Source organism: Echeneis naucrates, chromosome 16 (genome assembly GCF_900963305.1).
Source record: "Echeneis naucrates chromosome 16, fEcheNa1.1, whole genome shotgun sequence".
Classification (NCBI taxonomy): Eukaryota; Metazoa; Chordata; class Actinopteri; order Carangiformes; family Echeneidae; genus Echeneis; species Echeneis naucrates.
Window position 1 is genome coordinate 21,735,439 of NC_042526.1, and position 15,111 is coordinate 21,750,549.

The following is a 15,111-nucleotide window of genomic DNA, read 5'->3' on the forward strand; positions in this document are numbered from 1 at the left end:
AAGAGAGTGGCAATTCAGTTTGTTCAAGAAGCAAGGAACGTTAATAAGATAAGAAGGAGGCAAGGCAGCTTAGAGGATGCTAGTGACTGGGAGATGCAGGTGGATTTAGCTGGTTGTTCCCCAGGAAATAGCTTATACAAAGCTAAGGCCTGATGTAATTTTGTGGTCTAGGAGTAGAATGAGAGTATATTTCATAGAGCTGACTGTGCCGTGGGAAGATTCAGTTGTAGACACATATGAAAGGAAAAAGCTCAGGTATGCAGATCTAGGTAAGGATGCTGAGCAGTGAGGATGGAAGGTTAGGATTTGTCCAGTAAAAGTAGGTTGTCGAGGGTTTGTAGCCAGATCTGTTGTTCATTTGTTGAGGGAGTTAGGAGGAAGGGGACAGAGGGTGAGGAAAATAGTGAAGGAAATGTCAGATGAGGCAATAAGATCCAGTCAGTGGATTTGGATTAGAAGAAGTAATAGTAGCTGGGGGCCCAGCAGGGGGAGCCCTTAAGACAGACATACTCTTGGGAGAAGCAGAGGAAGAATTCAGGCAGAGGAAGAGTATTTAAGTGGAGGGTGTGGCCTATTTGAGCCTCTTTGAAACCAGGCAGTTAGTCCAGGTGGGTTGGCCTGTATTGTTTTGATTTGGTTTTAATATAGGACTGTTCAGGTGAGTTTGTTTGCTGAATCTGCTAGTGTAGCTTGTCCTCCACCTCCTGCACCCTCTAAACTTTCATCCCCCCTGCCTGAGCCAGGGTCTGTGTCCCATCCGTATTTTTATCTCCACCTCTTCTATTCTATTTCTTCCCCCTACCTGAAGCAGGGTGTGTATCCCCACCCCGCTTTCACTGGGGCAGTTGGCGAGAGGTCAGAGTAGTTGACAGTAGTGCTGTTTGAGATAGTTGTCTTTGTGTGAGGAGCGGCAATGGCTGGCATTAGGGGGGTGACTCTGGGACGGCAGTGATCACTGTCTAGCCTCCTGGAGTTGTTGTGGGCCTAACTAGTTGAAACACCAGTGAAAGGAGGTTCCCACCTGATGACCCCAAGGACATGTTAGCTATCACTGCTCATCCACTGGCTTAGATAGATATTATCTTTAGGGCACATAGGGCAGGGCGGAAGTTTGTTGTTAGGGAGTTAGTCAATGAGTCTGGTCCATTTTTTCTTGTGTTTACTCTAAATTATTTCTCCTTGTTATCTGGGATAAGGAGAGCCAGATAAATATAAAAACTAAAGATTGTATTCCAACAGTGGTTAAATTAGCTTTTGTCAAGCATGGCATAGTATTAATCATTCATACTTACATCAAATATAGCCACTAAATGTTTGCAAAAATGAAAAATCTTGACATGGCCTCATGCCAACCAAAAACTATACTGAAATGAACATCTGACTGCTTGAGGACTATTTGTGATAGACTTGTGGCCTCATTTATCAACAGTGCATAGAAAAGGTTCAAAATTTTGTCTCATGAACGAAATTTAGAATGCATGCATCTCTTCAGTTTATTGAACCACTAGTTCAGATCATTAGACAGGCGTGTGGGAAGCCTGACCAGAAGCAGATGGATATTGATAGGAGGCAGAGTTGGAAACAATGTCCAGGAAGCAAAAAATTTTTTTACGTGTTTTTAAGAAGCAGCCAGGTCAAAATACAATACAAAAAAAAACACATAAAACACACACAAAAAAAAAAAAACAGAAGACAAACTAAATAAGCAATTTACTCAATTTAACTGAACAACACCAAACTCATAATAACTTAACGTTACTCGACATGTGCACACAGCTACACATGGCCTCCCTCTCTTGGCAGCTAAACACAATATAGGCCCCTCTATCAGGGCTGTTCCCTCCTGAGATATATGTTATCTCTTTTGGCAACAGATAAGTACCCAAGTTATTTGTGTTCACTAATTCGCACTAAAAAACACACACACACACACACACACACACACACACACACACACTGATTACCACATGAGAAAACGCCTTCTCAACCATAAATAAATGAACTACAATCAATAATACATCACATCAAATAATCTACCTCCCCCCATACCTGGTCTAACCCAGTGCCATCACTAATGATATCACTAAAGTTACAAGCACAGGAAGTGATTGGCTGCTTCCTCCTTTGTCCCTGGAACACATGGTGGGTATGGTAAGTGGGGAAAAAAGGGGAAAATTAACTTCAACTGAACAAATGAACAATGTTAAACGTAATAATAATTGTCTGTTTTATTTTAACAGAAATTATTGTTGTATGTTAGCTGGAACCAAATATAATACAAAACGCAAACAAACCTGGGATACTATTCATGCAACAGAGAAATGTTGAAACAATGACCAAACCAACGACAAGCATGGCTAAATAAGGAAAGCTATGAATGAATAACGGGACAAATAGTGCGCACTCACCCTCTCTGTCACAAGGAGGAAGAAGTTAAAGTGGTGATAATGGGGGGGCATATTTGGGGATGACATATTAATATTCTTAAGACAATGTAATGAAAGCTTCTCAAAAATAAAGGCACTATTAGAGAATTATGGAAACTACTCGGGATACAAAATTGTTGTCACAGATTTTGTCAATACATTTCACCTCTTTGCAGGAGAGGGAAAAGTAGGGAAAGGGAAAGAGTAAACTATAAAATATATGTGAGTGAGCATTACTAAGGGTTAGGGTTAGTAATCCACCTGCAGTCAAATGGTCCTGCTCTCCCAAAACCCCTCATCATGGTCATCACAGCTCCTGTGGGTTGAATACGCCCACAACATCCTCACCTGTTCTGATACAGGCCTCTCACCATTTCAGTGCACCTATGGGTTGCATCCTCTTATTTTCCCCACCCAGGAAAGCGAGGCCTCCTGTTCCTTTGTCCAGTCCATCATCCAGTGCTTTCGGTGTACCAAGACCCAAGCATGGTCTGCCCTACTCTGTGCCGCCAATCACTACTCCCTCGCCACTAACCAGTGGTGCTCTGAGGGCCCAACCTACCAGGCTGGCCAAAAAGTGTGGCTCTCCACTTGGGATCCTCTCCACCGAGTGGTATCAAAGGACGTAGCCCCCAGGCTCATTGGTGGTGTGTCTCAGACTTCTTCGCTCCATGAGGATCCACCTGATGCTCCATGTCTCCAGGTTAACGCTGGCTGGTTCGTTTGGCACAGCTCACTAAAAAGAGCCGGCTCTCAAGTGACTCCTCAGATTTTTTTGTTGCTTAAATTAATTTATTACCATAAATAATGTACAATTATATGTAAAACAAATTACTACATGTAAAAAGCATACATTATATGAAATGTTCATTATTCATATATCTTTTTATACTCAACATGGAGCAGAGTGCTCCAAAAAATAAATACATGTTAAGTACAAAAACATAGACCCTTCTCAATTGGAGAAAAGGTCTAATCTCTGATTATATACTTATTTATTCATCCATTTTAAACTATTTAGTGTGAAACAACGAAAATACAAAAAGAACAAAATAAAAACAATAACACCACAATAAAAGTAAATAAAAACGTGTAAAACAAAAAGGAAAAACAGGGACGGCTGTGGCCACAATACGCAGTCTCCGTGCCATCACATGTGCAAGGCATGGGTAGACTGAAGTCTTGGTCACCCATTCTGCCTTTGCTTGATCAATGAAACTCAAATGCATCATGTGTAGCCCCTGCCACTCCCCCTCCTGATCAGTGCTCATGTAGCTGACCAATCACATGTGGCTTGAGAAGAGAAAAAAAAAAAAAAAAATTAAGCGAGTCCAAGCCAGGCAGGATCCGGGTTCCCGTTGTTCATTTCAAAGAGCTGTATCGTTTGTGACCGACACATCACTAGTATATATCCACACTTGTTAAACTGATGCATCATTGAAGGTCTTTTCCCCTGATGCTCCCCATTTCACCTTTGGTGACTTTAAATCTTATTGTCTAAAAAAAGACAATATGGGAATTGTATGACAGACATGCCAGAGTGCTAGATTTGTACTATGGCACCATTATGGGGGTTTATAAATCTTATGCACTGGCACCACTTGGTTCTTCTGATCATAACTGTGTTATCTTAGACCCTGTCTATGAGCCAACCCTGAGGAGAGGGAAAATTGAGGTGTTTGTTGTCCACTTCAAGTCACTGGAAATGTTGACTCAAAAGTACTTGAAGCTTTTTACCTTATTGATGGATTTTCTGTGGCGGTTATGTGAAATAGTTTATTGGCAAGAGTCTGCTGAGTGATCATACTGAACGCAGAACTAACGTCCAGAAAAAGGCCTGACATAAGAGTCCTTACTCTCCAGGAGAGTGAGAGCGTTGTGACTATCCATCAATCTTCTACTGCTTTACTGTCGGGATCGGGGGGGGGGGGGGGGGGGGGGTCTGGACCCAATCCCAGCCAACGTTCCAGGTGAGGGCGGGGTACACTTGTGAGGTGACATTGTGTCTGATGTAGATGACTGTTCCTGCAGCTGTACTGGTGTTCATCTATATATCTATATGTCATTGTGGTTACCAGATTTCATCAGTATTGGGGTCAGAGCCACCAGGCAATAGTCACTCATACTTTTTGGTGTTGCACTTTTGGGAAGACAGTGGCAGTCTTAAGACAAAACTGCACAACAGACTGGGAGAGTGAGATGTGAAAAATATTTGTGCATGCTAATGAGTTGATTAACAGTCTCTCAACACCCTTCCTGGAATGTTGTCTGGGCCTGCTGCTTTGCAGGGTTTAATGCATTACAGAGTTCTCTTCACATATACAGCTGACACTCTGAGGGGCATTTACTGATGAAACTGCAGATGGCTGACATTATAGTTCTCCAGATCAAAGCTTCTCTTGTTTATCGCAGATTTTCTGAAGATCTGCCAGTTGGTTCATTCAGAGCCATTCTGGATCATGGCAATAGTTGTATTAGGCCAGACAGCGATGTTCTTCTGTGTGGGCTTATGGTATCTGAGCACAGGATGATGAGCAGGAATCAGCATGATAGCAATAGGTGAGAAGCCCAGGTGGAGGCGGGGCACAGCTCCGTATGCTTCCCGTCTTTTGGTTTATACCTGGTTGATCAGAGTGTGCATCGGCTTAGTGTTTCCCTTACCACCACAAAGAATGCTTCCAGATTCTTATTTTGGAGCTCATTGATGTGGCTGTGTAGCTGTCAAAGAGCCAGGTCAGTTTTAGCAAATAAGGGAGCATACACAGTCACAATAAACATAACTGCAGCAGGTAGGGTGGCTGGAACTTCAGTGTCAGCTATTCCACTGTTTGGATAAATGGTGGTTATCTGGGAACAACTGGTACACCAGTCCTTATTGATATAGGCACAGAGGAGTCCTCCTCCTCATGGGTTTTTACGAGAGATTGCAGTTGGCTTGGAAGAAGAATAGCTCTTCCATCTGGTAAGGAGCGTTGGGCCTGTTGTTGCTAAGCCATGTCTCCATCAACAGAAGTGTGCAGTATTTCCTCATTTCCAACAACTCTTCAATTGCAGTCTCATTAGTTCTCTTTTGCAATGCATTTGCCAGAGGGAGTGTTGGTTGAACTGGTCTGTCTGTAGCTATTAGCATGGCTAGCAAACGGGTTCACTTGCCCCTCTTCTGGCTGTTGGCATACCGCTTACTCCTGCCCCTTGGTGCTGTTTCAAAAAAGAACTTGCTCCAGCCTGTTGTTCTTAGGAGTCTCAGTCTGCCAAATGCTGTCTTGAGTCCAGGTTTAATCGCTACACTGGGATTCCCAAATTAAAGTAGTTGGGAAAAACTGTACCTTACCATGTGCCCATTGTTATTGAGTACATGATTAGGACCTGAAAACTTGACAGTCTGAGGGCTTTATTGCATCTGCTGGTATATTATTATCCTTCCACCACTTTGAAGGACTTTGTGGGGACTTTAATATACCCAAAACACATGAAATGCAGAGAGCATGTCAGGACTGCCTGAAATCTTGATATTTAATTGGTTGTAGAAATGCACATCAGAAAATGGCTTAAAAATTCGCCACTTAAAAATAGTAAAAAAAAAAAAAGTAAAGTAAATTGTGTTTCTTGCTCAGGATTTACATGTTCTCCTCGTGCCTGCTCCCACCATCCAAAGATATGAATGTTTTGGTTAACTGGTGACTCTAAATTGTCCATATATCTGAATGTGAGTGTGAGTGTTTGTATGTCTGTCTGTCTTTGTGTTGGCCCTGTGATGGACTGGTGACCTTTCCAGGGTGTACCCCGCCCCTTGCCTGGTGTGAGCTGGGATTGGCTCCAGCACCCCTGCGACCTGGAAACGGAAAAGCGGTAGAAGATGGATGGAAGATCATTATTAAGACCAAAACTATAAAATTTCTCTGATTGCTGCCTCTGAAATTTTAACATTTTCTGGTAGTCATATATGCCTATAAATGAGGACAAAAGAAATTTGAGGACATTATCAGCATATGACTCAATTATGGAAGCAATCAATCTGCAGCCCTTGCATTGTTTTATACGTGTTTTATATAATAAGTTATACACTATTTTGACTGGTGTTTTTACTTAATCACAAGTCTCACCAACCAAGTTATACAGTTGTATTAATGAAACAACCCTTTAAAACTGTAAAAAGAGGAGAAGTAGTTAAGAGGTTTTTGTTGGCTGCTATAAGTCTTTAAAATTAAAATAACTTGGCAGAAAGTATTTGGGTGCAATAAGCCTCTAAAACCACATTTTGTGATACATTGTTTATTATGATGAAATACCCCTTTATAGGTAGTAGTCAAACAGAAAGTAGTATTTGGATGAAATAGTCCTTGGCAACTGCAACAAAATACCTTCAAAATTACATTTAAAAACACTTCTAGCTCAGCTAAAACTGCACCTTTGTTTTGATCGCTGCACTTTGGTACAGGGCCCCATCTCTCCAGGTTACCATTGCTTTGTTCACTCTTAGTTTGTAACAACTTGTAACACAGCCACTAGGTGGCGCCAACGAATCTAGCTGGTGACAGGCCACTTCCAACTCCCCTGCAAATATTGACTCTAGTGGAATATTTGAAAACCAAGTATGTGACACAGCTGTTGCTCGTTGAATTCTAGATTTTCAAAAGTGTGCTGCCATATGTAAAATTAGGGGAGATACACAAACATGAAACTAATGAAAGACGTACTTCACAAAGCTGAGAAAATTACATTTGTCCTTTACAGACATAATCTAATTCTGCTGCTGCAATTCGCAATGCAATACCTTCAGTGTGAGACAGGAAAACCAAAGTAGCCTGTCAAGGGAATTGTCATATCTGCATCACTGTAATCAGTCAATCTTATATTAAATTCAGAATATGACTTAAAATCTTTCTTTTCTGACATACAAAGCTCAGAATGGCCAAGCTCCATCATATCTCAAGAGCTCATAGTTTTGCATTGTGCTGCTAGATCACTCTCAAAATGTGAGTTTTCCTTTGGTTCCTCGAGTGTCCAAGAGCAGAAAGGGAGTCAAAGCTTGCAGCCTATTGGCCATTCCTCTGTAGAACCAGCTCCTAGTGTCTTTCCAGGGGGCAGACAGACTCTCTACATTTAAGATTAGGCCTAAGACCTTTCTCTTTGACCAAGTTTATAGTTAGGGCTGGCTCAGGGACCCTGAATAATCTGTTAATTATTCTTTAGCTATGCTGCCCTAGGCCTTGACTGCTGGAGGATGCAATTGGTGCCTCTCTCTCGATCTCTCACTTTCTACTTCCTTCTCAGTTGCATTTATATCACACTATTACATTTCATTAACTTTGTGTCTTCCTTCTCCCATTGTATGTGCCCTGCCACTCCCATGTTCCTGCTCAAAACCTGCAGCTGCAATAATGAATACTTTCATTATTTCTACAATTAATAATAGCACTGCTGTTGTAGCTTCCTCGATTGTTTTACCATACTACTACTATTCTATATTGCACTGTTATTATTAGTATAAGTAATTGTAATTATCATTGAGCCTCTTTTCATCTGTATGTTTTTGCTGCATTCCATTGTGGTCTCTCTCCCTCTTCTGGCTCTGTCTGAGGTTCTGCCTCCTAAAGGAAGTTTTTCTTGCCCCTGTCACCTAGTGGTAGCTCATAGAGGGATTTATTTGATTTATTGGGATTTATTTGTCAAACTTGTCTTGTGGTAACTGTTATTTTTGGTTGTTCTATATAAAAATTTTGATTTCATTTCATTAACTATTAGAAAAAATAAGAATTTGAAATAGTATATGATGCAAATGCAGTTGCGGTGACTGCAGATAACTGGAAAAGAATATTTTTTTTGATGAAAATGTTCATTAATGCAAAAAATTTAATAATGACTCTCGTGGAATAATGTCTTCACATTCAGTGTGAGAATTGTGCTGTCCTTCTTAAAAACAAAACAAAACAATGAAATGAAAAAAAACAAATAAAACACACATACGAAAAACCCAACCAAACCCAACCCCCCCCCCAAAAAAAACAAACAAACAAACAAAAAACAACCAAAACCTAAGTTTACATTGTTTCCATAAAACAACACAAATGTAGCCTATTTTTCGTGACATTAGCCTAAATTGCTTAAACATGTTTGGGTGCATAGCGTTTTCGATATTGTCTTTTTATTTTAGATTTTTTACATGGTGATTGTTAAGTCAGATGTTACAGCTTACAAAATAAATAGTCTTTTTGGTTAGACGTCCTGGGGTATATTAATTATCTGTTACTTAAACTGCACTGAGCTATACATCCGCAAATAGAATGTGTCATATTTATCTTTTTATTTTATTTAGGCAGATAAAAACAAAACACACTTGCTTTTACAACGGATCGGTGTGGACCAATAGGAGACGCGTGCGGTGTCTACGTCAGACGTAAGAGACGCGTCCGCTCAGACTCTGTGGAGTTGAGTGTGACGGCGGAGCTCCATTGATAGCGGCTTCCCAGTTCACAGACAGTGCAGGCGGTCGAGGGGGCGGACCGGCGAGAGGAAACTTGACGAAGAACAGGCGCAGTAACTGCGCTGAAATCCACGGTCGTTTACCTGTACATAATTATTACAGCCAATATTCCTGAAAGCAGTCAAGTGTACCGGCTTGGTGCGGCGGAGGGGCTGCCCGGAGGAGGAATAACAGTAGCAGGAAAGCGGAGAGTAAAGTGAGGCGAGGGCTCGTTCGCGGAGCACGGAGCGCGGGCGGTGAGAAGTAGAAGGACGCGGACAGGACTCAGCCACAGGTTGACCCGGGATAGCTGTCGTGGCAGAAGAATCAAAGTGCAGGCGGGTCATGCGGATTTCTCCGGTCGCTGATCGGAGTGCCGCGTCGATGCAGTGAAAGGTGGGGTTGAAAGAAGAAAAAGAAGAACCTGAAAACAGAAGAACCGCACCAGTTCTCCGTCGCTCCGTTAGTCCAGCTGAGCGGGGTCCCGACCGGAGGGAGGAGGCACCATGTCCCGGAGAAAACAGAGCAAACCCCGGCAGATAAAGCGTAAGGATGAAACAAATTTGCTTGATTTGTTCACACTGAATTGGAGTGAGCTGTACCTCGTGTGCAGTCCGTCACGCTAATCCAGGGAAGAAGCCGCAAGTTCTGCGTGTGCTTCTGTTCAATTGTGCGTCTGGCACAAAGTTAACGTTGAGCATGAAACCTAAGTGACTGTGTGCACAGCGGTCTTTTGACGCCGCTTTTATGCGTAAACAGTCTAAAATACAACCCTCACCAAATACTAGACTAAGTTGCGCAGTTAAAAAAAAAAAAAACAAAACAAAAAAAACAGCAAGTTGAGCAAGTTTAAAATTTCAGATCCAACTCACTTCGGTGAACACCCGCCCCCCTTCCAAATGACTAACGGGTCACTTTGCCACACTTACTATATAGACTTGGCAAGAATATAAAAAGTTTTCATTTAGTCCATTACTCTTCTGAGAATACTTTTGGCCATTGCCAACTAAAACTGTAGCCGTAGCTTCCTGTTTAATTCTGTTGTGGAAACGTCAGTGTTCTCTGAAAAGCAGATGTGAACACAGATAAAGCAGCGATCCGATGTGAGCTCCGATAAAGATTAAAATTGGATCCTTTTTATTTGTTTTCTGTCTGAGCTAGCGGGGAGGCCGCCGTTGCATTTTCCCTCTGGCTTTTCACTTCTCTCTTCCAGAGATGGGGCGTCAGATAGGCCGCCTGGCTGATCTTTTCTGATGATAGCTGCTTACAATTGGATCTTTTTTTCATCTATCCTTTTAACTCAATAATGCATCTTAGGAGCCGCTTGACAGGCCTTTTCTTGGTCTGGCGCTTGGCTGGTCTCCGTGCTTGACGAGTTGTTCCTGTTTATAGAACGTGTGAAATCTTATCGCTGGTGTTCAAAGTTAATAGAAAAAGCATATTAATGTTATTGTGACCAACCCTTGCATGCAACTTTTCTAATGCTTGTTTAACACAACTTGATGAGGAGTCTCATTTTGGATTCAATGTAATAGCGCTGGAGATTTAACCAAAGTGTGGATCTTGATCTATCCTCTTGGAAGCCACAGTTAGAATGGAAATAATGACAGTCGAGCAGTTTGAGTAATTAATTTTCATTTTGAGCAAATATTATGTCATCAATGACTTTATCATCCTGTTCCCAGGAACTGCAGTCTAAAAACAATATTTCAGAGTCAAAGGTGTGTGACATCACATTAAAACATTTCCTATATTTAAGGTTGATTGTTCAGTGGCCATTTCTACCATAACTGGATTTGGTGCTTGCAGGTTTAATAATAATAATAATAATAATAATAATAATAATAATAATAATAATAATAATACATTACTTTTACAGATGTGAGATTAAATGAACACATTCAGCTTTTTATCTATGGTATGATGCAAATTTCACCTGTTAGCATTTCAGTTGGTCACATGGAGCCAGGGGTGCTACATCATGTGGTTAAGATTCTGTGCAACCTTCAAACCAAGGATAAATAATTTATTGTTTATCTTTATATCCAAATCAAAGTATCTAGAAGTGTAATTTCCAAACAACAACAACAACTGCAGTTTTAAAAAAATCATACAACATTAAGTCTGTATTAAAGCTATAGGAAGTGAAAGGTTTTAACCAGTGACCTCTTATTTTAGCAGCCATAGATGTATCCACCACCAAATTTAACAGTAATTTCAACTACATTAAGTCCAACTTGGTCCAACAACACAATGGAGCTCTGGTCCCTATGATCAACGTATGCTGGCATTTCATTGAAGAAGAATCACTGTTCTTTAACAAAATCAAGCTTCAGCTCAGCTTTACCTTTTTCTGCCCCTCAAAACATCCAGAAAGGTTGGAGGTCTTGGCATAACCTTTTTCAGTAATTGCTAACTTCAGTATCAGGTCATTTTCTGGTGGATGTCTATGTAGATTCATACAGTTTTCACACTTGAGATGATATTGATGTTTATGTTCCAAATAGATAACTTCAGATGTGAAGTAGTCTGTTCTTTCAGTCTGAGAATAACCTTACCTAAAGAAACTAAAGAGTAAGTCTTATAACATTAAATATTACATACAAACAAATATTAAAATGTGGCAGATCACTACTCAGCTTTTTTAGGTGTGACTTATTTTAATTATCTCATCAAATGCAACATACAGTTATTACTACAACCAATTGACCCTAAAACTGATAATTGGTTAGCATTAACTTCACTTCTGAGTGAATGATAATGTAATATGATTGGGCACTGACACTTTTTAACACATAGCACACAATATAATGACTGCGGCCTGAATCTGTCAGTCCAGTATAACCAAACAGTTTTGGAGGGAAAAAGAACCTTTTTCTATATTCTAGCATGAAGCAGCTAGGTGGTGTTAACTGTGCTCAAACTTTGTAGAAACACTCCATCACCATGTGTTGCGATCAGGTGTATCTGCTGGGTTGCCACTTGCCGAAATACTGAGTATCCCGCTGCATGTAGGCCATATACATATGGTTTTTCACTTCCTGTTTTTTGATATGTTACTATACAGAGACCTATCGTCTATGAACTCCAAGCAGGCATCTACAGTAAATCCAGCACTGAGGCCTGGCAATATATTCCAGACCCTTAGGCTGATAAACTCAGGCTAGACTTAGCGTGTATGAGAAATTGTGTGTTCATTCAGGGTGTCATGGCCGTCTTTATCAGTGCTTCTGGTTCACCATGCTTCCCTGTACACCAGGTCCCAGATGCTGTTGAGGCCAGCCAGGCTCTCAGCCCCATGACTCTCCTGTGATTTGGCAGACATTTTGATAGGAAAGAGTTAGAGCGATAGGGACTTTCTTTGTCTAGGGTGTGTGGATGTTGAGTGGAGGTGGGGGCTAATGGTGCAACCACTACCACTACTAGTATTACTACTAATATAGCGTGTCTACCATGTTTTTATTGTACCAGTTGCTGAAACTGATATGATCGTCACTGTCATAGTCTTACTATGCAAGTTTCATAGCACTGCGTTGTAACTGTAACAAAACCTGTATAGGCATCATTTTTTTTTCTACACAGCAACTTGATCAGGAATTGATAAAGAATCAGACTGATAAGCAGAATTAGTTGCAGCATTGATTTGAATAAGATCCTATTGATTCCCATCCCTAATGATGAATAATTTCAGTTAGGTTACAGTGCTGCTGGGTCGAGATTCTTTATCACAACAGTACACCTCTGACTTCCTCTTTGAAAAAGATTGATTTGCTCAACTGATGGTTGTTTTGTTACTGTAGTTGTTCTCATTTTTGTACTTGGAGCTGTAAAGTCTTGTCTGTGCAAATGCAAACTCAACTCCCCTTCAGCTGCCACACAACCTTTTACTGAGCAAATCTCTGGAAGGCAGTAAACACCTGACGTAGATGTCAAGTTTAGAATATTGCTGAAAAGATTAGAATCTGAATCGTATAGCAGTTTGACATGGCCATTGATTGGCATGCTGCATTTGAATGTGTGACAACTAAAGCTAGAAACAGACTTGTAACTCCTTATTCAATAAAGGATTGTGTGAGTTGTGTGAATCTGTGAATCAAGAGAGCTGATCGGGTAATGAAAACAATCTGAGAATAAAAGAAACAGCTACAGGAAGTATCAGTCACCTCAGTATCAACAGTTAACTGTCTTGAGTCTGCAAAAAAAGTAAAAAAAAAAAAAAAAAAAAAAAAGTTCCATGGGCAGGTTTTCAAATTAATTACATGTTTTTTTTTGTTTTTGTTTTTTTTTTTCCTCCTCATCAGTTTTTTTCTTTTTCATAGTGGTAACTACAGGTGCCCCCTTCAATAAACTTCCATAGATCTTCAAAGTTTAATTCAGGCAAAGTTTTTGGACATTAGTCAGCATCCTTTCACTGTTGGTCCAAACTCAACCACTGCCCTAAAGTGATTGTTGCTTGTGTTCAGCTCTGAAAGAGTAAAGATTTTCCTATGATTGGCTGACCTAAAATAACTTTGGCTAGTAGTAAAGCAACAGCGGATGAAAATAACAACCCTGATGGTTCAACAGAACAGGACATTAACATGACAAAACTGCATGGAACTTTCTTGACCCCAGATCTACCCTGCTCTCACACACACACTATAGCAAAAGCGGAGAAGGAGGTGTTTGTGTGGCTGATAGATATTTGTCTGTGTCTTTTTGTGCGTCATCCTCCCCAACCGTTGGTGATCTTTAGGTTTGATAAGGCTTCTCTCCTTGATTGGGAGATAGGAGACAGGCAGGCAGGCAGGCAGCCCACTGAGGCTGGATCCCTGGGCTTATATTTTGGCAGTTGAGATGGGAGACGTGATAAGACTTGGCGGCGATTGCTGCTGCTGATATCGCAGAAAGCAAAAGAGAGAGCGAATGAGGGGAGGCTAGGCAGATGGAAGTAGAGATGGAGAATGGAGGGCACATTGTAATTACATCTGGCAGTTGCATGCCATTTTGCCAGCGTTTGTCATGTTGTTGTTGGTGGTTTTGTTTTCAATTGGCTGGGGGTGGCTCTCCAGATAATTAAAGGAAGAGAAAAACAGAAGGAGAGCAGGAAAAATGTCCTTTGATAAGAGGGAGGAGAAGAGGAGGCATCGAGTGAGATGGTGGAAAGAAAGGGTGAAACAGTGTGTGGAATACATAACTGTGAGATTAATGTGATGTGGTGTGTTTTTAATGGCAGCCTAGCCAGCTCTGTTCCCCCACTGCTCTGTGAAAGATGTTTACAGCTGATAAGGAGGCCTGCTGATGGTAGATAGATAATACCTTGCAGATCCACACCGCTGATTGGATGTGTGTATGTGTGAAAGCTTGGGTCCTATGACATCAGTGCTAGAGCTCAGAGGTCAGTATGAATAATATGCTGCCTTACTCAGATCAGTCCATTAACCTCATCCTCCTTTTCTTTAATAGCCTTTTGCTGTCTGAGAAAACACTGGTTTACTGTAAACTATAATAATATATGTATATGTAACTCTAACTGTGCAGCTATAAGAATATAGAAGATATTTGCTAGATTCTGAAAACCAGACTCTGTTTCAGGTGTGTGAAATTAGTGTGTACCAGTGTTACTTTTTTTGTGTGTGCTTTTGAAAATTTTGATAGGTTTGATTTAAATGATTGTAATATGGAAGCACAGTTGAGAGATTAACACATTCTTTGTGAGCTAAACAAAAAATGAAACAAAATGAAACACAAAAAACATGTCTAAATTCCAAGGACCCACACATAAACGCAAACCCATAGACCCAGACAGTGCTTTGGAGGCTTTCCCTTGTTTTTTTTTCTCCTTCTTTGTTCTGCTTTTAGCTTGATATGAACTTTTGATAAGCCGTGGGGCCTGATCTCCGGTGCAGATAGAGATCGCCAAGTGTGATTAGAGTTCTTATCAGGTTGGAGCAGGCCGGAGCTGAGGCTCTCCTGCAATAACAACAGGCCCAGGCAGGCGCAGCCAGTGGTCGGACCCTGGCAATCAGTTACAGCCTTAATGGGATTAATGTTGTTGTATAATTAGATGATAGGTGTGAATGCATTTCTTTTCTCCCTCAATCTTTTGCTCGCTAAATCAGACCCCTCCTTCTCCTCCTTTCCTTCCCTCATTTCTTCTACTTAACAAGTAAATTCATTGATCAATTAAAATAAAAATTAGACCACATATTACTCATTCCAGATTCTCTGTGAGATACCATA

The 15,111-nt window shown here is 40.9% G+C and overlaps 1 protein-coding gene across 2 annotated transcripts in view; it reads left to right on the plus strand.

The window, feature by feature from the left end:
* The first annotated feature begins 8,903 nt into the window (after positions 1 to 8,903).
* zfpm1 (zinc finger protein, FOG family member 1) overlaps positions 8,904 to 15,111 on the plus strand; it is an 89,596-nt gene continuing 83,388 nt past the window's right edge. For both annotated transcript variants that reach the window (XM_029522819.1, XM_029522820.1), the window contains exon 1: positions 8,904 to 9,435. In XM_029522819.1, the coding sequence (XP_029378679.1) occupies positions 9,396 to 9,435 (40 nt within the window). In that variant the 5' untranslated portion in view covers positions 8,904 to 9,395. The remainder of the gene's footprint in view (positions 9,436 to 15,111) is intronic.